This window comes from Cyprinus carpio, chromosome A25 (assembly GCF_018340385.1).
Source record: "Cyprinus carpio isolate SPL01 chromosome A25, ASM1834038v1, whole genome shotgun sequence".
Classification (NCBI taxonomy): Eukaryota; Metazoa; Chordata; class Actinopteri; order Cypriniformes; family Cyprinidae; genus Cyprinus; species Cyprinus carpio.
Genome location: NC_056596.1, coordinates 8285840 through 8311116, shown reverse-complemented (window position 1 = coordinate 8311116; position 25277 = coordinate 8285840). Strand labels below are relative to the sequence as shown.

Here is a 25277-nt window from a genome sequence, read left to right as displayed (position 1 = left end):
CACAATATAATTTATGGTTATGGTTTATAGCGTCTACCTCTCCAACGAGGGAATCAATACCTTGGTCTGCTCGAGCAGATTGCAGGCATAAAACTCCACAGCAGCAGTTTGAGGTCGGATAAGGTTTGCATAACCTTGAAAACAGAGACCTTGCATTTCTCTACATTACTCGCACTAACAAGACTACCAATTAATTACCTGCTCCACTCAGCATTTCATGCATGTTTTTCTGCACAACATTTTTATTCCTTCTTCCTCCATTTTTTTTCTTTCCCTTATTCTATGCACCTTCCTTCCTGAGATAGTGATCCCTAAATCCATCAGCCTCAAAGGGATTTATGTGTGCTGGAGAGCTGGAGACCAGCATTATCTAGCTCACCCTCCTCGCTGCAGCCCGGCCCCATGCAGGGCTTAAAGTCTTGGGTATGCAGGCAGGGCACACTGGGGTCCAGTTGTGCTTTTAGCATCCTCTGCCTCATCCGTCGACCCTTATCACAGGTGGATGAGCTACAGGCTGACCACGGAGACCAGTTTGAGTAGATGCACGTCTCTGGAGTGTTGTCTGCTGTGGAAATGAGTGACAGGATTGACTCATTAAAGAACATTGCACGGTTCATGGAAAGCAGCAGCACTTTTAAACCCTTTCTTAGAGGAATACTTCACCCAAGAAAATGTACTCACCATCAGGCCAGTCAAGATGTTGATGAGATGAACAGAACAGATTTAGAGAAATTTAGCATTAAATCTCTTACTCACCAATGGATCATTTGCAGTGAATGGGTGCCATCAGAATGAATCTGTTCTGATGAAGAAACAAACTCATCTACATCTTGGATGGCCCCGAAGGTGAGTATATTTTAATAGGGACACCATAAACATTGACTTTTCTTTGTGTCTTTCTATCATCCTGTCCTTGTTTTTATTCCTCTCTGTGGCTTGCTATCAAAACATTCCCTGACCAGCCTGACATCAGTTGAGTTCGGAGCAGGACTAATAGCTGCTAATAGCATAGAAATTAAACTCTTTAGCTTTAAAAGTAGCAAAGCTTTTGTTCATTCCGGTCCTCATCTTTTCATTCCTGAAACTCACAAGAAACTGGAGGTAAACCACAGGTAATTATCTGGCAGAGCGCATTAGCCAATAAACATAATTGAAGTGCACTATGTTAAAGCATATTGTTCTTCTTCATCTTCCTGTTGTTTGACTTTACCGTGACAGGAGTTGTACTCTAAGATACCTGCTGGCTGCCTTGTTCATTAAACTGTCCTGTGGCTATGTTTTTAAATGAGGTGCTACAAATTGGATAAGATAGCGTAGCCATACGCACCTTCCTCCTTCTCCTCCTGAGCAATATCAGCAACGATATCGTCTATGGTGTCGGGCACGGTATTGCACTGCTCTCCCTGCAGATTGGAAGAACATGGATCAACATCACAGCGCCTGATAAGATCCACCATTTGCCATCTGATCACTATCACGCTAAGCCCCGCACGCAAAAACAATGATTCTCTGAGGGCAGATGATTGTAAAAGCCTAGAGATGAGATTCTTCCCAGCTGTGAGACAAGAGATGAAAGATCTGGTGTGGAATATTGAGAGTTCTGGTTCATGTCGATAAGTTCCAGAATGGATTATTTTAGAACATAATCCTCCAAACACTGTCATTTGAAGCATAACAGATGTGTTATGAGCGTTGCTGAGTTTTCATGTTTCACGACTGCTTGCTTTGACATATTTTTGTAAGCTATTGCTTTAGTTTGTTTAGCAAATAGACTTTTATGACTCAGCAATTCAGGGTAAGTAGCTATATTAAACAACACAGCTGTTCATACTGAATGCTAAAAACAGGAAATAAACAATAATAAATTCACAAACACACATGCTCAGTATTATGGCCAATAACTGATAAGTGGCCAATATATGTTGTATTATTTTGTCTAAATAAATTAAAAAATAAAACATCCAAAGTAAAATAAACTATTCGTTTGAATAATTTAGACATCACAACATTATAATGTACAGTATAATTTTTTTTATTAATTACATTAAAAATTTGCTAACGATTATATTTGGTATTATTAATTATTATTAAATCATTAGTGTTAAAGACTGAAACTTTAAATTATTATGGCAAATGTATTCTCAATGGAAAAATAGAGGGAAAAAGCTATATTTAAAATAAATTATTTCTATTTTAATATATTTAAAAATGTTATTGTTTAAAATGGAAACCATGATAACTTTTTTAAGATTCTTTGATGATTATAAAGTTCAAAAGAACAGCATTTATTTGGAACATATATTTGTAACAGTATAAAAGTATGCTGCACAAAAGTATTAATTTCTTAAAATCGTACTGCCTTCAAACTTTGATAAAATTAATATAATTTGATTCTTAGGACTTTTAGGACATACATAAATACTACAATTATATATATATATATATATATATATATATATATATATATAATATATATATATATATATATATATATATATATATATATATATATATATATACTATACCACCGGAAATTAAAACAGCTTTTAAAAATCACCTTTCTTGCGATTCTCTCCACTATCACTCGGGCAAGGGGTGTGATGGGGCCACCGGAAAGGTCATAAAAGGGGCTCTGTGGGTGATCCAAACTGGTGAGGGGTCGAATCCGCTCCTGGGGATTGCTGGGTTTATTGGGAGATTGGATATACATAAGAAACAGCAGGATGACAGAAGAGAGAGGGGAGGGAGGGAAAGAGAAAAACAGAAGTAGAGTATGTGACTTTTGGATGCCATCTGCCAGGGCCTCCCACCTTTCATCTCCATATGCATCATTCATTGACTGTAATATTCCCTTTATGAGTGATTTATGGCCTTGTTTCCTGCCTCTGCACTTTGAGTCACCTGATAGTTACTTGCATTTCACCCTCAACGCTATCCGAGCAATGCTGCAATCAAAGACCAACTGAATGTAACTTCTGAAGCAAACTTATTTCTTTCAAGGAACAACTGAGGACTGTCTCGTACCAGCAGGGGGCAGCATGTGAAGTCCTGGTTCCACTTAGCATAAGGGATGTGCAAAGACTTAATACTGTTTGCTCTGAACAGCTCTTGAGTAAATATGAAGATTTTATTGACACTAAAAACAAAAAACGACACAAAAATGAAACATTTTCACTTCCACTTGTTTTTCCTCTCTGTATTTATTTATCTAGTGCAGACTTGGATTTTGTATATACATAAGCAATTTGTAAGTAACCTTAAAATATCAGACAATGTGGAAGCACTATGAATTGAAAGTAGTTTTCGCTTTGTTTATATAACCATTTAATTTCCACATCAATCCTTCAGGGCAAAACTAAATATTATTCCATTACCTTTTAATTAAGATTGTCAGATTTCATGGGTTTAAATGATTAGAACTAATCAGAGTGCATACAAAAATTTCTGCCTCAGAGCTCCTGTTTAAAGCTAAATAATAAAGACTCCCATTATGAGTATTTATTTATAAATCAAACCCATATATTTTATTAAATCAGTAAAGCTCAACAAGTGAAATATCACTTACAAGTTAAACATTTATACATGCAAGTCCATAAAGTGTGGATTTTATATATATATATATATATGATTATATATATATATATATATATATATATATATATATATATATATATCTCAGATTTACATACAGTAGAAGAGAAGTGTCATGAAAACCTATCTTCAGTGCATGCACAATGGCCCACATTGCCTCCCACTACCCTACAGTATATGGACTGCATGCTGAAAGTTCTCACAGTATGTTCTTATGTAACAATGTCATCAGTCTGTGAAAACTGACCTCATAACTGACCCCGCTGTCAGTACCAGCATCCCACGGCACCAGATCCTTCACCAGTCTCTGGACCCAGCCGCAATCCCTGGTGCACAGGTCCTCCCCAGACAATCCCACGTTCCAGTCCGGACTGGGGCCCAACATAGTCAGGAAAGACATGAGATGACGGGCTCGATCCACCGAGAACTCCGCCGAGGGGGCAGAACGCCTGAGAGAAGACAAGGGAAGAGGTGTAGTCATCCGAAAATAAAGTTGTTGTTTCAGAGGAAGGACTGTACACAAACATAATGCCACTTACAGGAAGTCTGTGTCATGTATTATGCACTAAGGCATAATTTGTAAGAATCCATGCAGATGGTAATTAATCAAACTAATTGCCCTGATAACAAACCATCACCAAAGCAACTGTTGCCATTTGAGCGGAGCAGGCTTCATGTTTGAAGATGTTACTTGGATCTATTGATTAACACATATTAAATATTCATCATTAAACCAGCACCTTATGACTCGCACAGCCCACACTTGAGAGCAGAAGAAAGAGGAAGAGAGAGAGCCATGCATTCCAGGCAGATGAGAATTAAACTCAAGTTTTGAAATCAAAAGCAAAGATGTGCAAAGTGTGGGACATAGCTATAATTTTTTTAAAAGAATTAAAATAACAAATAAATGAATAAATAAAAAAAAAACTTAAAAAAAAATAAAATAAAATAAACTAAATGTTTTAATAAAATAAAATATTTTTTTTGCTAAATAAAATAAGTTAAAAATAGTGTTGGATACAGTCAAGAAGATAAAGAAACTGAGGAGGGAAAGACCAAAGTGCCTATACAAACTACTTTGCTAGTCTAATTTTATGTTAGACAATAGATTATCAAACATATCCACCACAAAAAGTTTCACCACAAAAAATAGCAATTTATGGCTCTAATGCTTTTAAAAAAAAGTACAGTGGGGGATACTACAGTGTGCTCTATTGGTGGAAAGTGCCTCGTATGTGTGACTTAAGGTTGGAAATAATTAGCGTCTGCCATTGCCATTCCCTGTTCATGGGGTAAATTAGTTGTGGTAATCGACAGTCTGATGTTAAAATAGGTCAAGAGAATGTCCTGATGTATTGGAGCTGGAGGGAGGCCATTAACCTCAATCGCAAAAGCACCGCAGGGGAAATGCAACTCTCATCAAAAAACGGAAGTCTTCGCTAAACAAAACCACACATAAAATATTAACCGCCTCGTTAGTGAGTGGGAAGAAACATCTACATACCCAGCAGGTGTTGACAGGGGTTTTCATGAACCAGACCTTGTTCTTTTCCACTGAAAAAATGTTCATCCAGGAGAAAGCAACACTTTCTGAGTCGGTAGAATTTTTTTTTTTGATAGGCTGCATTTAAATAATAATAATAATAATAATAATAATAATAATAAAATACAGTAAAAACTGTAATATTTTAAAATTAGATATTTTGTTGGCGCCGATGGCCTTGTGGGCAGTGCACTGACATGCAGCACCGTTGTGCTTTGGCCGTCCTGAGTTCAAGTCCTGGCTCATGGATCTTTCCTGATCCCATCCCCCTCTCTCCCACTTCACTTCCTGTCCACCTATCTAAATAAAAAAATCTTTTTATATAAATCTTTTTAAAAAATAAATCTTTAAATATATATAAATATATATTTTATATATAATATATTTTAAAATGTAATTTTCAGCATCATTACTCCAGTCTTCAGTGTCACATGATCATTCAGAAATCATTCTAATATGCTTATTTTCATATTTTTCAAATCATTTCGGCCAATAGACGATGCCGATATCAATATATATTTCTTTTTGTTTTAAAACAACACAGAGTCTCTCCTGTGCAGAAATCATAATTATATATATTTTTAATTTTGGTTAGTTTTGAGCTATTTTTTTAAGAACTAATAAACATTATTATAGTTATTTTTTTAATGAGAGTATGTTGAAATTTTTGAAAATATATTTTATTTTAATATTTTTTTGACAGCAGATGAAACCTTAACATTTTAGTTGTGGATTTAAAATTAAAAGATGGTCTAAAGCAAAAAAGCTGTACATATTAATGAATGAATCTGTATATATTAAATTATTAAATTATTAGTGATTTTTATTCATGTAAGCTATGGCTGCTGACCTTTAGAGTGCTTTCGCACTTGCACTTTTGGTACACACCCGGGTTCGATTGACGTCTGAGTTCGGTACGTTTGAATGATATGAACAATGTCTTCCGAACCCGGTTGCGCACCCCGAACCCGGAGTCCTCTTAAAAGGGGTGGTCTGGGGTGTGGTTCAAGTGAACTCCGGTACGGTTTACTGCTGATATGAACACAAACATACAAAATCGTGGAAGTTTTATTTTTGGGTGTGGCTAAAGTGTCAAAACACCTTTTGGGGCTGTTGTCTAAATGTAAAAGTACAAAAGTGAGGGAAACTTACACATTAAGAGGCTGCCAGGCGGGCCACTGGGCTTTGGTTTTGATAACTGTCATAACATCATCACCCTGAGAAGACAGATGGAGAGAAACAGACAGAAAAAGAGAAAGTGAATTTTTATTGCATCCTATATATAGAACGTCAAGTGCGCTAAAACAAAACAGCAAGGATTTTGTGTTCTACTTTCTTTCCAGCACTACAAAAAGAAAAGTTCCTTTCCTATCCTTTATTTCTCTCCCTAAGCCTCTGAAAATATTATATTCATGACAACACTTCAGGTTGTGTGCTTAAGATTTCTGTTATTGTTTGGTGCATTGATCCATTTGTTGCTGCTGTTATGTGATACCTGGACCCAAGGGAAAAGACACCGCACTTTAACAATACTTTATTGAGAACCACAAGAAATAGCTATAATAAAACCACATTAGTAAGGAACAGTCAGAGACAGGCACATGAAAAGTAAGAAAGCGTGATTGAGACAAAAGCAACCGTCAGGCACAGAAAGAGTAAGAAAGGCAATCCCTGTACATATTCACAAGGAGATGCTGGGAGCTTGTGTGGCTGCGATTGCGAAAATAAAAGCTCAAAGAAGTGTCTGATGATCTGTTCCAACATTCAGACAGGATCCTGAAGGTTCCCGTTACCGCTGACAGTTTCAGGTGCAATACTGAAGCATAATGGAGCTTCAGAACCATACATAAGAACATACTTCAGAACCATAGCGGTTCATTATGTAGACCTCTGTCTGATAATGCATTTAGTTTTAAATTTAAACAGAACTGTATTTCATGTTTGTCCCAGTGTGACCAGTATGATAACAGGCATCTTATGTTTTTTTTTTTATGTTTAATTTTTTGCTGGTGATGAAAACAAGAATACAAACAATTTCTCCTTACATTGTGAATTCTTGCTCACAGTAGATGATATGAAAGAAATGTTTTTGCCATTTTATTGATTCTGAATATAGGGTGCTAACTCGAAATAAGCAGAGTAAGGGCACAAAACAGTTAAAATTCGAACCCACCTTGCCCATATCAGCACCGCAGCTAAAAAGTGCTTGAAACACAGCATAATATACTGTATGTTTTTGGTCATCAAAATGGATTAATTAAAACAGTAGTTTACTACAATTAATTGCATATCAACAAATTATGTAAAAAAATAAACACTCATGAAGATCATGAAGATCAAATTAGTTTTGAGGTGGGACAAGCTGAAATATCCATTTAAAGGGGACACAGAAATTTACATTTATGCATTTGGCAGACACTTTTTTCCTGAAGTGACTTGCACTGCATTCAGTGTATGCATTTTATGTCATGCATTCCTTCGCGTTGTTTTTTAGATTCAAACCCCAGAGGTGGGGGACTCCAGTCACATGACTTGACTCGAGTCAGACTTAAGTCGCAAATTTTATGACTTGAGACTTGCTTGACAAATATTCATAAAAGACTTGACTTGACTTTGACTTGATATTCATGACTTGAGACTTCCCTTACGAAAAAGAAGTTTATTCAAGTGTGCTATTAGTATACTTCTTTTAAACTAAAAATAGGAAAGTATGCTTTTAGTTTACTTTTTATGTACTTCTCAGAAATGGGCTTTATGTACTTCTCAGAAATATACTTAAAATGACATTTAAGTATACTTGACTTATACTTACAAAAAGTCTAAATATACTTGAACTTTACAATAAACTTGAAGTATACTACTTTTTGGTAAGGGTTGACTTGGACTTGAGTTAAATTACTCGAAATAACTTGTCTTTTGTTTAATAAATATCTGTTTGTCAACCTAACCAAGTGACACAGCAGGCAAGCAGAGAGAGCTAATGTAAGAGAGTGGACACAGTGTTGCCAACTTAGCAACTTTTTTTTTTCTTTTTTTTTTTTCTTTTCCAAAAAAGCGCCTAGAGACAAATCTAGCAATTTCTTGGACAAACCTTATTTAGTTTCTGAAATTTGCCAGTACTGCTGCACGAGAGCGAGGTCTCTCTTTCCCAGCATGTACACACCTCTCTCTGTGTCTGCTCTGTTCAGCGGGCGGGTGAGAGGAGTAGCGCTTTCAGTTATTACAAGATATTCTCTCTTCGAACTCTTTTTTTTACATGTAAATATAGCCGAAATCACAACTCAGCCATTTTCTTTATCTTATGAGTATTTGATTTCATTAGATGACGTCGTGATTATGAATCAGCATTTTTGTGCAGATTAAGGGAGAGCTGGTTATGTAGTCTTAATGGGCCGCTTTTTAGTCACTATTTCATATTCATCCCCTTGTCTTACAACAGAAACAGAAACATATACCAGTGAAAACAGCTTTATTGAGAATCTGGCTGCATTAAAATACACTTTGTGAGCACTATCAAATAATATATATATATATATATATATATATATATATATTTTTTTTTTTTTTTTTTTTGCTTATTATGTCAGCTTTTTTTTTTTTTTTTTTTTTTTTTTTGCAATAGCTCTTAGTATTTGCATGTGTACAGTTTCTAAAAATGGGTCTTCAGTGTTAGACTTGGAGTGAAAAGCCTATGGATAGTTTTTGGGGATGCACATAAATATATTGTATACACATGTACACACACACAAAAAGATAAAAAAATATATATATATACAGATTTGCAAAGCCAACCATGGATACAACCATGTACACAAACAAACAAAACAAAAGAAACGAACAACAAAATCAACAAAAATAAATAAATAAAATAAAACTTGTAAGCACAACCATTAATAATGTACAATGTACAATAATACAATTAAAGATATGTTAATAATATTTATTAAAGGTTTGTTAATAATTATTATTAATTTTTCTTGTTGTTGTTATTCTTGTGTTAAAAAGGAAGGATCTAACTTAAGGATGTGTTCATGTCCCATAAAGGTGATGCCAGTTTGAATGCCATTTGGTGGCATAGAAACCATTATACTTGAATTGTTTAATATTTTTCATGGTTTTCTGCAATGTTTGAGGCATAATGAAACAGCTGTACCTAAATACTTTTCATGCTTTTATGTTGGACTAATTTCAGTTACATTTTAGGCTATGTAGTTAAAATTTTTATTTATTTTTAGATTTTTATTGTATTAACAACTCAACGTAAGAGATTTTGTGAGGACATCTGTAATGATGAGCCACTTTGCATCAAATAATGTTAGGCATATAGATTCAGCTTTGCTCGGGAGTGTCATAAGGCACTGAAAACGGCCTGTGAAATGTCTTTGAGACCCCTGATTTAACCTCACAAAAACTCTCCCATCAGATCAATGAATGTGAGACTACTGAAAAATTAACATGCGGTTGGCAAACGCTCTTTTGATGCAGAGCAGAGAGAGAAAATTATCCACACTCACAGTTTGCTGCCCAGCATCAAACAGACATACAAAGTGAGTTTGTACATTCCTAAAGGCCTGCGTGAATTACATTAATGCAAAGACAACCAATACAAAAGCATTGCTTACTCAATGCTTGCTGGATCAATTCATGCAGATTTAGTTTAGGAGTTTAAAAACTGCCATCAGTTTAGGTCAAGTGCACTAAAAGTAAATTTGCTGTTACTGCATTTATCCTCAGAAATAGCACACACAGGCAAAACGGGTAAACAAAGACATATTGTTGAGCATTCAACTTCTATATTTATCGACACACTAACTAGTTCCCACTTAGGCAACAGAACTTCAATAACACCTGTTACCAAACAAAGAATTGTGGAAGAAGTAAGATTGTGATAAGACTTGGTTCTGGTGTTGTTGGCATTTTTTTGTGAGAAATACGTAGCTGCCTCGGAGTAATTAAGCAATTAATCTGCTAATTGGCCAAATTGATGAATATGTTTCAAAGAGGCAGATGGTGCCGCACATGCTTGAGGATATTCATTTACGGTCCACCACTCTGGAAGTTGGGTCCTTGCATTCGAACCAGAAAGAAATATACTGCCTGAAATGGGCCAAATGGACTTCACTTCTGCTTATTCAGAGGATTTATCAAGTGTACTTAGGTTGACAACATGGGAGGGAAATCTCAAAGTAAATCACCAAACCGCTGAACCAAGAAGCAAACCGGTCCAGTGCTCTGAACATGAACATCGATTGTGGTGCGAAATAATAATAATACATCAGTGCCAAACTGTGAGCTAGAAACGAAGTTCTTCTGAGGCTTTTTGACCTCCTTGAGGGTTTTTAAGGAGGGATGTACCTGAGAACTTCAAGAAAAATAGAAAGACATTTTGTTCTTGGCTGACTGGTGATTTTGAACCTTTGAGAGAGTCTGCAGCTCCCTAAAGGACCCTGTAAAGAACACATCTGTCTCCAGTTCAACTTTTATCACCTTGAGGCTAGTACACTTTTGGTTTTGTTTTGGTGTTTTGGTCGCAAACTGGTTCTCAATTCTTTGCCACTTGCTCGTATTTCACATACAGGTCACACGCATTCGCCTGGTGTTCATTTTGTGAATGCAGATATCCTGTGTATCGCGGTATGAATGCTAATGACAGTATTCATTTACAGTGTTTAAAGGGACAGTTCATCTAAAACGCGGTCATTTACTCACCCTCATGCCCTTCCAAAACTCTATGACTTCTGCGAAAAATAGATATTTTGAAGAACTGTAACTGCTTTTGTCCATACAGTGAAAGTGAATGGGGTCCAAAACAACACAATTTTCAAAATATCTTTTGTGATCCACAGAAGCAAGCCAGTCATATAGGTTTGGATTGACAAAAGGGTGAATACAAAATTACAGAATTTATTTATTTATTTATTTATTATTATTATTATTATTATTTATTTATAATTTTTTTTGGTCAATTCCTGCGTTAAAACCTTTTACTCTGTTCACCTGTGGTTCTTACCTTAGATTTCTCAGGATGTTGTATAAGAAGGACAGCTGTTGACTTTCACTTGCACACAGTGAATTTGCTTGTGGGCCATTTTTGCTGTGCACCTAATGAGAACTGTGTCACTTCGGGTCCCTGGCTGCTGTTTCTGAAAACGGGTTTTACACTTCACAGACCGTCGCCCCAAACTGACCCCGACCAAATTGCTGGAGGGATGGAGCGAGACAGAAGAGAAGAGGAACAAAGGATGAGAGGTAGAGGAGTGTGACTGCTGAAAAGCCAAAGGGTCTCAGAGGGTTCTTGGAGAAATGCCTCGGGGAAGGTCATATACACGAGTCAAATGAGCACGGAAAAGCTACAGCAGCCAAATGAGCTTCAGTAGAACAACTGTCTGATGAGATGTTGTTAGACTATATGTCAGTAAAACACACTTTCCTGTCTAATCAGCCATTTTACTGTGCTCATGGTGCACACTCTTTAACTGTATGCAAATATGTGGTGCACGCTCTATATCACTTCATCACAAATAACCTGCACAAGAAACTATGAGCATACATACCTATTTCTGTCGTCAGCTAATTCACGAAATTACCAAAAAAGGCAATTAAAGCTGCAAACTGTGCATGTTATACACAGCACACAAGAACGTCTCTCAAATGCATGTACACTAAAATATATTCTGCAGTTCGAGATCACAACAAAAGGCGCAAGCTGGTATGTATTTTTTATTGTAATTTAATTCACAAATAAATATGAGCACAGTGCACTTAAAAAATGCGGACATGAAACCATTTAAATGCATAAAATAACTGATTTTATTATTTATGTCTACTGTTGACTTCCGGTCTTTTTTCGCATTTTTATCACCATCTGTATGTCTCATCCATAAGTATGCATTGTTGGAGAGCAAGCATTTGGGAGTTTTGAGAAACTAAGCAATAAAGCTATAGTGAGCCCCTTTATTAAAATACCTGGAGTTGAGGAATAATACAAAAAATGTCATATTCACTCAGTATTACTTGATCTAATTCACAAAAATCTCAATTACAGTTAAGTAGAAATTAATTGTACTCAGTTGTGTTTTTAGGCACTAAAACAGCCCAGTACTTTACAGTCAAACACATTTTTATATTGAAATAATGAAGATTTCTGTGCAACCCCAGACTGGTTGCTGGCCCATCCCTGGCCACCCCTATGAAAACATCCTGGTGCCAAGATCTTAGAAATATACTCTTTGCATTCATGTTGGTAGTGAAAAACTACAATTTTCTACAAAAGTTTACATTTAATGACTCTAAAAATGTCAAGGTGTAACTATCCAGTAAAAAAAAAAAAAAAAAAAAAAAAAAAAAAAAATTAAATTATGATTTTTGCATGTTAAATTATTATTATTTTTTGTATTGTATGACTGAACTTTTTCAATGTGGATTTTTTTACACAAATATAACAAGTTATCAATTCATACAATAAATTATATCACTTTTTTTACGTAGGGTTGTTTATATATATATATATATAATATATATATATATATATATATATATATATATATATATATATATATATATATATATATATATAATTTATTTATTTTTGTAATCTGAAATAATAATAAAAATCATGCCAATCTCATTAAGGTTTGCCTTTTATGAATTTCCATTCTATAATGAGGCTTTTTCATCATTAGATATAGTATCAGGAATTTGTATCACCTTAAAATTTTGCCTATATGCCAAAATATCAAAATTGTTTTTAGATTCAGAAATTAAAATCATGTTCATCATGTAAGATGTGTATTCAAGTCATTTTATGTATGAATTAATTTTTTTCTTGTATGAGGCCACTTGTATCACCTTAAAGACTTTATGCTCCCAGAAAGTCATACACTTTAGATATATATTCAAGTCATTTTATGTATGAATTGATTTTTTCTTTCTTTATCATTGTATCAGGACAGTTGTATCATGCAAGCATTTTGATAATTTTAGGAGGCACAACTTTAATTCATAATTTAAAATCTTGTTCATTATATGTGTATTCAAGTCATTTTATGTATGAATTGTATTTTTTTTTTTTTAAACATAGGTACACAACAGATTAGCCTAAAAATGTGAATTTATGCCTCCTATAAATATCAAAATTAATTTGAATTCATCAATTAAAATCATGTTCATTATACAAGTCATTTTTATTGTATTTTTAATGTATGCTTTGAAAACAAATATAAGAGTAATCTCATTAACCAACCTACCAGCATGGACTGACTGGACAACCAAGTAGCCAAACCTTGACATCTTCTCTACTACTACACACACACACACACACACACACACACACACACACACACACACACACACACACATAATTAGATAGAGAGTGGCAACGAAAAATACTGAATTTTCTGGAAGTGCCACTCATTTGGCAAACAGCAATTACCAGCCGTCCAGAGCCTGGAAAGCATGTACTGAAGTTCTCCTCTGAATCACTGTTTCCAATCTACATCGCTTCTTTAGTTATTGCTACTTAACACCCAATAACCTCCTTTCAGAATAATCCTTCAACAGACCTAGTAAATTACTGGCCCTTTTGTGTTGCCTTTAGTTCTGAATCATCAGTAATCTTGACCTTGTCTGGACCATTGTAGCCTGTGCTGCCCATGACCGCAATTCCCCCAGGACGTGTCCATCAGCTGCTGGCGAAACGAGTGCGGTGCGCTGGAAGTAATTGAGTTGTGCTCAGAGAGGTGTCAGTCAGAGCTAACAACTCAGAGTCACACTTCCAAGGCTTTTGCACAATTTATTTCCACATCATCTAAAATGTTTTCAGCCTTAAAGACTTTTAGTAAAGAGGTTTGTTAAAACAATATAAATTAATAAAAAAAATTGTCTTGTCATGCTCAAAAGCCAATGTGACCATTTTAACAAACAATTTTGCCTTTTTTTGTTCTAAAGACTCATTCACACCAAGAATGATAACTATAAAGATAATTATATTAGCATCCACACCAACAGCTAAAAATAAAAAAGTGAAAGTGACGTAAAGGTGAAAGTGAATTGACATTCAGCCAAGTATGCCCATTCAGAATTCGTTGCTCTGCTATTTAACCCAAGACCAAAGTTCACACACCAAGAGCAGTGAACACACTACACACTGTGAAGATAATTAGCAGTGGGCAGCCATTTTATGCTGCGGCAGGGGATGAGTTTGGGGTTTCGATTTGCTCAAGGGCACCTAAGTCGTGTATTGAAGGTGGAGAGAGCACTGTAGCACTCCCCCCACCCACAATTCCTGCCGGCCCGAGGTGACTCGAGACTCACCAACCCTTAAATGAATGGGAGTTTGAGCTAACCATTAGGCCATGACTTCTGCTGCAGTTTTGTCAGCTGCTTTAAATATTTGAGCTCTTCAATGGATTTATATTAGCATCCACACCAACAGATGATGATATTCTGTTTATTATAATTTAGTGCTGCAGTTTTGTCAGCTGCTTTAAATATTTGAGCTCTTCAATGGATTCTGTTTGCCTGTGAATGTTTTTATCATTTATCACAAAATCATTCTGAAAGTGATTCCAATAATATTGTTCCCATAATAGTTTCGATGTGGACTTCACTATTTTATTAGAATTAGAATAATTATCAAAAGTTTATATTTATCATTATACATTAGTTATTGTCCTTGATGTGAACTGGCAATTAAAAATGTAAAAAAAACTCTAATTAATAACATTAACAAGGCACTAATACAAGCTGAAACTAATATACAGCCTCAGAGCTTTTGGTCAGCCCCATAACTTCCATTAGAAACAAAATACTCTATTTCATTGCAAGCTGTCTATGAATTACAGTTTTATAAAAAACTTATTTTCATACAGTTTGCCACTGTTAAAATGTATGAATCATTTTTTGCTGTCTTTCAGGCACACATTGTTTTTAATTGGCCATGCTCAGTAAAAAGTCTCTGTAAATCCCTATAGGCTATTGTTCACTAATTCACAATCTTCAGTATGGATCTGCTGAAAGGTGCGTGATTTCACAATAGCACAAGAAGTCCACCATTCTTTCAAGTCCATTACACAAAGGCTCACTTAATCAGCAACAGATCTGGAATTGTTTAAAAGCAGAGAAAAGTTTAATGAGAATGCTATTCTCTTTAACATTGCTGGTTAATGACTTATGTGACTTTCAAAATTAAAATGAGGATAAATCGATAGCACAGAGTCGCACTGTAAGAAACACTAAAAATAAGTTATGATGAATTGGGCACTGTCTAGCATAATTTCAAACTACACTGAATATACATATTGAATCTTATAGTTACTAAAATACATATCTTGTAAATTATAGAACTTCTCTGCATGACAACTAGCCCCTGGTCTCCTGTATAACTGTGCCATGCATGACAGATCAATCCCTTGTTCAACATTCCATTTAAATGGAGCCACGTGATGCTGATGTGAGGTTCTGAATAAAAACACAACAGTGAAATTAACAGTGAAATTAATAATTCTGACATGAAAGGGATGCCAAGCAACACACCAATGATTCAGATCAAACGCATGAAAACAAAGCTCGATCGCTTAAGACTGCAACATCAAAAGAGCTCATAATTTCATCCAGGGTTGGGAGCCCTCTGTTGCGCCGTTTACAGTGGGAGACTGTGTTTAGGATAATATTGCTAAAACGCAAGAGGAAACTGAGCTAATAATAACTAACTCTTTACCTTCGCATCCACTGGCAGGATTGTTTGATCCTGGAAAAGAGTCTAGAGGCCTGGTTTCACAAATTTATAACTCCCTTTTAAAAACACAGTGTAAACGTTTGCCAATTGAGGTAGTGTGGGAAAAGGACTTAGAGCAGGCTTGACTTCGGGCCTGATTGGCTTACGGTATGGTCAAATATGAGTGAAACATCTCGAAATTGGAGTCACCAACTTATTCATTTTAAAACTATCCATAGAGCCTATGCGACGCCATATAGACGATACAGAATGGGATTAATATCTGATCCTAACTGCACTATATGTCAAAGATCTGTAACTGGTACAATGTATCACATGTTTTGGGAATGTTCAGTAATTAATCATTTTTGGACTCAAGTTTGTCGGGACTTAGAAGAACTGATTGACCGTAAGATCACTCCGGATCCTTGCCTGTGCTTGCTGAATGATGTCTCTTCTTTGAACCTTGGCACAGTGGACAAAAGGATTCTTTTTTCGGGTTTCACTGCTGCAAAGAAATCAATAATCACACTTTGGTGGGACACTAAGGCAGACATCTCAAGACTGTGGTTACTAAATATGCAACAAATAGTTACGATGGAATGCTCCTTAGCTAGATTAAATAAAGCTAAACCAAGAATGGTACAGGCCTGGCAAAGAGCTGTAAAATCTATCGGTGACCTGTTCGTTAGGTAGTGAGATGTAGATGTATCTCCTTAGAATTGTGAAGTATCCATATCTAGGGTATTACTATGTCATCTAAAGTACTTATCTTCTATGTAAGTAGTGCTGACAGAATTGGTTTCTTATCTCTGTTTTGTTTAGTTTTGATTGATTTTTATTAATTTTTTTGTTTGTTTGTTTGTTTTGTTTGTATATGTGTGTTCTTTTGAAAATTTAATAAAAAGTAAATCAAAAAAAAAAATAATAATAATAACTAACTCTTACTGGATCACCATCCAGGCTTTAATGTAATCCCAGGAAATGCAAGACAGGAGAAAATGAGATAACATTCAGCTTCTCTCTCTTTCTTTCTCCTTCGCTCTATTTTTCACACACTGTATAGGGCTCCTTTATGGATTTTTGTCAACCCTATAGTACTTCTAAAATAAGAAAACAGGACATTTATATAACAAATGTTTTTCTTTTTCTTTTTTTTTATTCTCATTTTCTCTATAATAACCTTTCAATCGGGGCCGAAGGGTTGTTTCGGTCGAAAGTCTCTGTATAAAATTCTCAGTCGTTCATTCTGTCACTCTGATGAAGGAGAAAGGTGAGGCCAACAGCCGGCAGGCATCGTGAAAATGTCACAACTCACTGGCATTCATAACGTCTATCCCACACAGAAACTTTTTCTATAACTTTTTAATGTAATGTATAAGTTTCAAATGAGCTCTTATGAAATAGATTCAGCATTCATATATTCAGAAATCATTTTTGCCTTTACAGAAGTTTCTATTTTGTTAAACGAAGATTAAAAACATTATTTATGTGTCACCATAGATTATCCTGATCTGTGTATTGGTTTATGGGTTATTTGATGCTTGTTACCAATGTTGTCTATAGATATAAAAAGAGAGAATATAAAGGTCTTAAATGGAGCTTAACAGGATCTTCTGCAGTAAATGGGTGCCGTCGAAATGAGAATTTAAACAGCTGATAAAAACATCAATAATATACAAGACTCCAGTCCATATAATTAACGTTTTATGAAGTGAAAAGATGTGTGTTTGCAAGAAACAAATCCATCATTAAGATGTTTTAACTTTAAACCACTGCTCCTAGCCAAATATGAAGCCATAATCCATAAAAAAAGCTTCTTTCACTAAAAAAAGTCCATCCCCTGCTGTCCTATTTCATCAAAAACCATTTTTTTTAGATTTTGCTTATAAAGAATGGTTTGAGATGATTTGTAAATATTTCTCTCCTGATTCAGACAAGACTGCTTTTTCACTGGACAAAGCAATATTATAATATATAGGAATTTTGAGGATAGTCAGAAGCAAAACAACTTAATGATTGATTATTTTCTTATTACAATCACACAACTTTTCACTTCACAAGATGTTAACTGAAGGCATGGAGTTGTGTGGATTATGTGTATATTATTGTGGTGTTTTTATCAGCTGTTTGGACTCTCATTCTGACGGCACCCATTCACTGCAGAGGATCCACTGGTGAGCAAGTGATGTAATGATACATTTTTTCAATTTTTGTTCTGATGAAGAAACAAATGCATCTACAGTACATCTTGGATAGCCTGAGGGGTGAGTATTTCAGCAAATTCACAGTTTTGGGTGAACTATTCCTATAATTTATTCTATAATCATTTTATAATTCTATACTCATATTGTGTGTTAGCCCTTTGTTTTTATTTATATTTTTTATTTATAGCAATAGTATAGGAAACATCCGAGACAAAGTGAATACTGCAAGGTTTCATAACTGACGGTGTCACATAACTCCATTAATTCTCCTAAAATTTGAAAGAGCAACAGCAGAGCAGTAAAATCATCTTTTGAGTGTTCACTTAAAGCTACCACTCTACCAAATTATTTGCGCCAGAAAGTGCTTCGCTAAGCTTCATTAATCAATGATTTCAGACAGAAGTGTGCAGAGATATGACTGTCCACACTCAAATTCTCTCTCACTCCTGCAGGCAAAGGGAAAAAAGCTAAGAATTAAAGAAGCATTTCATAAAGTTGGCTAAGACATTAGCATTAACCAACAACTACTTTAAACACAGTGTGTCAAAGTTTGTCAGATTGCTAGTCACTTTAAAACACTAAGAAGTAAAACTCCTTTTCTCTCTGTTTGCTTTTTGAAACACTGCTTGTAAAAAGGGGTTTTCCTCAGATTCCAGATATTCAAATAGTTGTATCTCGGCCACATATTGTCCTATCATAACAAACCATACATCAAAGGAAAGCTTATTTATTCAGCTTTCATATGCTGTATAAATCTCAATTTTGAGAAATTGACCCTTACCACTAATTTTCAATTCCATTCGAAAATACTGTATATGAAGGACACAAATAGCACCCATTTATAGAATAAACAATAAATGCAAATTAATTTCAGATTCCATTTGTACTCGAATTGCAATCCTCTCAGGACCCTTAAACTTAATTATGATAGAAAATGATGTTGGTTTACTCTTGTTGTGGTTAAAATGAATTTCAACAGATGTGTAATTAAACAAAACACAGATGCTAATATGTTAAGGAGCTGAATAAAGCTTTAATTGTCTCTGAAAAGCCCGATCCATTATCATCGCTCCTTCCAATTACACATTATTATTCGAACCTGACATGCCAGCATGTATCACTTGATTTCCAGCCATTGTTCCTACACTCATTAGCTCTTGGACTTAAATTCAATTCAATTAGACAAACAAGAAATTGGTATAACTGCAGATGTTGCCATGTAGCTTAGCAACATGAGCCTTGGTTTTCATTTGTGCATCGTAATCACGAGTCCAGATGGCACAGATTCAGAGAATGATCAGTTACTAGTTGGGCAGCTGCCACCTTAAAATCTATAGACATTTAAAAGTCATCAATTTCTGGTTGGTACATATGTGCACATGTCGCTGTGTTACATAACCTAATTGGTCTATTAGGCTTGGAGACATATTCCAAGCTTATGTTATCGTATTGCGAGCCACCTAAATGTGTGTATTTTGTGTGTGTGTTGACAGGAAGAGGTATTGTATGAAGTGCAACAGGCTTTAATTATGGCCAAAGTGCATCCGTCAATGTCTGTTGGTATACCAATATGCTGAAGTGCAACCCCCAATAAGGAGGTGGAAGAAGATGAGTTGACTTTTCCCTGCCCTGCGCTCTGTAATTAGTTCCGACCTCCCGCCAGCCCAGGGAATAGACCTATTTGGCAGGAAAATAGACCTGCTGACCTCAGCAGGCTTGAAGACTTACGACAAAACTCCTCCAAAGGACTTTTGGCACATCTGCAATATAATAATACACTGAAGTTCATGTTATCTTTGGACATGGGTGGAGGCAAGACCTGGTCAAAGTGATGAATAATAACAAATGCACTTCCAACAAAAGAAAATGTTGCGTGTCAAGAAGTTTGTTTGTTCACAAGCTTCCAAAATAAATCTTGTGACAGAGAAAGATTTGATTTGAGAAATTTGATATCCTGTTCTGAGCATCAAAATGATCATTACATTGCTCTCTTTAATAACATGTGTTATCTTCATGGTATAGGCCCTCTGTGAAGATGAAGTGAACTTTAAAAATCAGGATTGTTTTTCTGGTCCAAATGTACGCTTTAGACTTTTTTCACAAAACAAGAAAAATCGGAAGAATCCAAATAAAAAGTAATGGAACAACATACAAAAAAATAATAAAACACATACAAAACAAAAATATTTATTGTTTTAATATATAACATCAAATATTATATAAAAGTTGAATATACGATTGAATATGATTTCTTTTTTCATTTTATTAATTTTTCATTTTATATAAAATAGTGTGATCGTATATATATATATAAATATATATATATATATATATATATATATATATATATATATATATATATATATATATATATACACACACACACACACACAACAGCACACACACAATATACTATATAAAATTATAAATATTTAGAAAGTATTTATTTTATATACGAGTTATTATGTATTTATTTTCTTTTTAAATATTTCATGTTATGTGTGTGTGTTTGTATCACCATTCACTTTTTTGTTTGTTAAAACAACTACTCTCACTTTTTTTTATGTCGCTCCCTTATTTTCACAGGGCATTATCAAACCTTGTCAGTGAAATTACTCAGCATTTAAAACTTTCTTTACTTGCTATTTGAATTCACGCAGTATCCACTTGGGAGGCTAGTTAGGAAAAATACAGCTTGCATGTCTAACTCAAGCTAAACGCATTAGCAGTACGTTCAGACGTGACACTTTGTAGCTCTATGGCACCCAAGCTCTATACAAATGCAAATAACCTTTCCTCTATGTTGTGCACTACCCAAGCCATCTCTCTGTAATTATCTTGTCTTCCGCACATTACACATCCAAATGCTGCTAATAGGAAGTGACATGTAAGGTAACCGAGTCAAGCAATTAAGATGGAGGATTAATGAAAACCCCAGTGAACCCTTATGTCCCACAAAAAATGTCATTCAGAAGTTGAAGACAATGAAACCCTGACAGTGGGAGATTTCACTTTGTGAAGCATCAGGTAAACAAAAGAATGATGGAAAACAAAACTAATTTCAAGACATATATTATTTTATTTATTTTTTTTCATTTTGATGTCACCAAATAACTAAAAAACCAAAACTGAAGCTGAGAAAATTTGTTTTAAGAATTTTGGACTGAATCTAGATGGTTTTGATACCAGATTTCTCTGAATCTGATCATACAAGATTGTATTTTGCTTAATTTGGACTAAATTTGGCTAAACATGCTTTTCCACAGAAGTACATTCAAGCTACCAATTCAAAAAAGTTTATAATTACACTGAAGTTGTTTAAGGAGGTAATATTTTTATAAATGCATAATATTAGACGCAACTATTTAATTTAATTAGACCATTTATCTGGCATAAAAACATCTGAGTTAGCATGACAGAATTAAAATGAATTTAATTTAGCACAAAATAACAAGCAAACAAAAAAGGAACAAATATCAGCTTTTAGCTAAATACTCTACTTTGCTTCAAAATAGAAGATACAATGTTAAAATTAATCAGTGAATTATTTATTTGATCAGTGAACTCAAACACTATGATTATGACAAAATATGATGAAAAATACTGCAATGCAGCAAATGAGAGAAAACAAAACCATACATTCATGGGCATCTAGATTAGCACAACAGCATTAAAATTAACTTAACTGTGAAACAGTAAAAATAGTAAAGCAAACTAATTTATAAGCAAAAAAAAAAAAGTAACAAACAACAGTATTTAGGTAAAAGTTTTGCTTCACAAAAGACGACACCTAATAAAAATCAATCGGTCAATCCTTTATTTGATCAGTGAACTGTTCATTTAAATGAAATGTTCAAACAAATTTAGTAAAATGAATCAGACTCAAGCGTTATGATGATCACCTCAAGACAAAATATGATGAAAAATGCCATGTAGCATTTTGTCAAGCAACTTTTTCAAACAAGAAGCTGTGTTATACTGTAAGTTATACTATCTTTATGTATTTCGTTACTCCAAAGCAATATATAAATCCAAGATCAGGGACAAGGCATCATAAAGACATCAAGTTACGAGAGTGTTTATTCCACGCATGAAGGATAAGACTGATAAGATATCACTACCTATACGTGCTACAGCTTCAGTGACTACCAGCTAATCTGCTTTGACCTGAAGAAGCCATAACAGTCTCTATCACGCTTATAAGCGCAGACAGGATAACATACATATACCCCAGGCTAGATTAACTCAGACAGGAATACATTCTCTTGGATTTTAAGGACTTAAATCTGAAGCTTACAATCAAGAATGTGGAAAACAAATCATCTACTATATGCACAAACTATTTTGCAGAAGAAATGACAGAAGTCACAGGTAAACAATCATCAGATTTCATATCCCGAAGCCCCACAGACTTTCATTTTCTATAAGTGCTTTTGTATCTTGTTTTGTAATTAGTTTCTCTTGTATGAGAGCAGTCTGATACCTCCCACTTTAAAAACTCAGCCATGCTTTACATTCAATAAATTGATTAAACAAAATAAAAAGGAAAGGCTATACTGGGAGAGAGAGAAAAAAAAGCAATGTTTAATCATTTTGTTTTTCAAATGCCATGCCACAGAGCCCCCGAGCAAAAAGTTCAGGCATAATTTAATTCATATGGCCGGCATGATATTGATTGCATACGTGTTGGACCAGAGGGCAATTTATTTTGAATTTTTTCACATCTAACAAACAACAGGTGTGTTGTGTCGGGGTTTGGTGTGCTGTTGTCATTTGAGCGTTGAGCTAAAGGTTATTAAAATAAACGTTTAACACTGGGATGCATTTTTATGACTGGCACTCAGGGCTGTGTAATGCATATTCATTGTTTTAATCTCGTTAAGGAAGCAATCTCTCGACATGTAATGAGCATGCAGATCAGATATCTAATCGTGTGGCTTATCGCTAGCTCCTCAGAGGCAACTCTTCATTGTCAGGCCGGCGAATATCCCACAGATTAGCTGCAGGCTAGGTAGTATGATGCCCAATTTGGCTAAATAAAATATAAATGTAGTCCATGGATATGTGACATGGTCAGTGAAACGTAACAAAGCTTTTAAATGTGTAAATCATCAGTAAAGTAAGCAGAGATGGACTCTGGCCATCATCAGAAATAGGGTACTCAATAGGTACCCTATTTCTGACTGAAAATAATAATAATAATAATAATAATTACATTAATAAAATAAAACAAAATAAAATGTGTCATATCAAAGATTCAATGCAATTTTTAAATATTAATACAAATATTTAAAAAGTGTTATCAAGTCTCATAAATTGTTATGCATTTTGTTAAATAAATAAATACTGTAATATGCATATCATGATTTTCATTATATTATTTTATAATATGATTTAGAAAAAACTGTCATATCAGGTAATCCATATCAATGTATTTAAAAAAAAAAAAAAGTTTTGTTATGTCTCATCAAGTTTATACATTTGGTTATAAGCAATCAAAACTATAATATTTATATTATAATTTAAAATATCATATGATTTATTAAAATTAACTCAAAAAGTCTCAATACATTTAAAATATATTAAAAAGTCTTATCAAGTCTCATCTAGTTTATGCATTGTTATAAATAATATAGAAATATATAAAATGTAAATAAATACATAAATTACACCTGAAAAACAGCTGGATTACAGGGATGCAAATAATAGGGCTGCAAATGTAGCCTAAATAAAGCTGTCATTCACACCTTGGATAAACTTATATTTCACAAAAATAAAGAATTACCTCCTCTCACATGATTTTCTGACAATATCAGTGTAACCAAACTAACTAACACACAGACTTCATTTGTATTGCACTTTTTTTCAATACTTGACTTGAATCTAGCACTGTGACTGAATCAGCACTTTGTTTGTAATTGCATTATCTTCTCATTCGTACGTGGGATTCAGCCATTTAACCTTAGCTACCTGCTTTGGTAATTGCCACTTATGTAATCTGAACTTTCTTTTCTCAAAGTCACTTTGGCAAGAAATCGACTGCCAAGAATAAACCCCTTCATGTCCAGTCAAAGTGCTTCTACTGTATACCGGTCCACAAGCTTGAGCTAAACAATTTTCACAATTAGCATAAATTACTATGTAAATACCTTGATTATTCCTTGAGTAAATTAATAAGATATGTGACAACCTATTGTTGTCTCTCCTGCAGAACTCTGTCAGTTGGCCTTTTAGAGTTTCCTCACTGTCACCGTCATTATCTCCAAATGATTTGTCTCATCTGGATCATTGCTCAAGTACTTATTTCATGAATATGAATGATTTAAAACTTGATCTCTGACACCTATTTGAATATGCACACCACAGACTCTGCATCAGATGTTTTCATAGGATTAAAAGGGATAATTCACTCAAAAATGAAAATTCTGTCATCATTTACTCATCCTGAATGTTGGTACCAATTGCTTTTGGTTAACATTGATGTATAAAAATAGCCTACTATGCTCCATAGAAGAGATGAAGTCATAGAATTTTGGATTTAGAATTTATGTGAGTAATTGATGATAGAGTTTTTATTTTTGGGTGAATTGTTCCTTTAATTAACTACAAAATAGGAATTAATATTCAACTGTTCTTAGTTTTCAAATTGACAACCCAGTGGAAAAGTTAGAAATAACTAATCTGCTTGAATGACACACGGCATAATAAATGAACCCTGACATGCATAAATCAGACGACGTCTGTTCAGAAAGCAGCCTAATGAGTACAGAGCTGAGAGAGAGAGCGATCTAGGATCCATCAAACCAAGCAGCTCAGGAGAACATATCTGCCAACAGGCCCACCAGTGGATGGTGACAATGTCTGATCCTGACCACACAGACAACCCCAGGACTACACTCATGCAAACAAATACTCTCCGCTCTGTCATGGCCTTAGGTGCTTCATTAACACCTGTGCAAATCAAAACAAAAAGATAAAAATTCCCCCTCCAAAAATATTCAAATTCCATATTTGTGACAAATTGTGACACTGAAGATCAGAGTAATGGCTACTTAAATCCAGCTTTTCAATCACAGGAATAAACTACATTTGAACACATATTAAAATAGAAAATAGCTACTTTAAATTGTAATCATATTTCACAATTTTTGCTGCATTTTTGATCAAATAAATGCAGTCTTGGTGAGTAGAAGACACTTATTTTCTTGATTTCTTTTCTACA

General features: G+C 34.5%; 1 protein-coding gene across 2 annotated transcripts in view; it reads right to left on the bottom strand.

Annotated features, from left to right (window-relative positions):
• The window catches only part of LOC109078844 (spondin-1-like), a 66663-nt gene that overhangs the window by 9029 nt on the left and 32357 nt on the right, over positions 1–25277 (bottom strand). Inside the window, exons 7-11 of one of the 2 annotated variants that reach the window (XM_042715280.1) lie at positions 6287–6351; positions 3839–4040; positions 2558–2698; positions 1328–1403; positions 380–565 (exon numbers count right to left, since the gene is read on the bottom strand). In XM_042715280.1, coding sequence (XP_042571214.1) covers positions 380–565; positions 1328–1403; positions 2558–2698; positions 3839–4040; positions 6287–6351 — 670 coding nt within the window. The remainder of the gene's footprint in view (positions 1–379; positions 566–1327; positions 1404–2557; positions 2699–3838; positions 4041–6286; positions 6352–25277) is intronic. The other variant, XM_042715281.1, reaches the window with a different exon arrangement.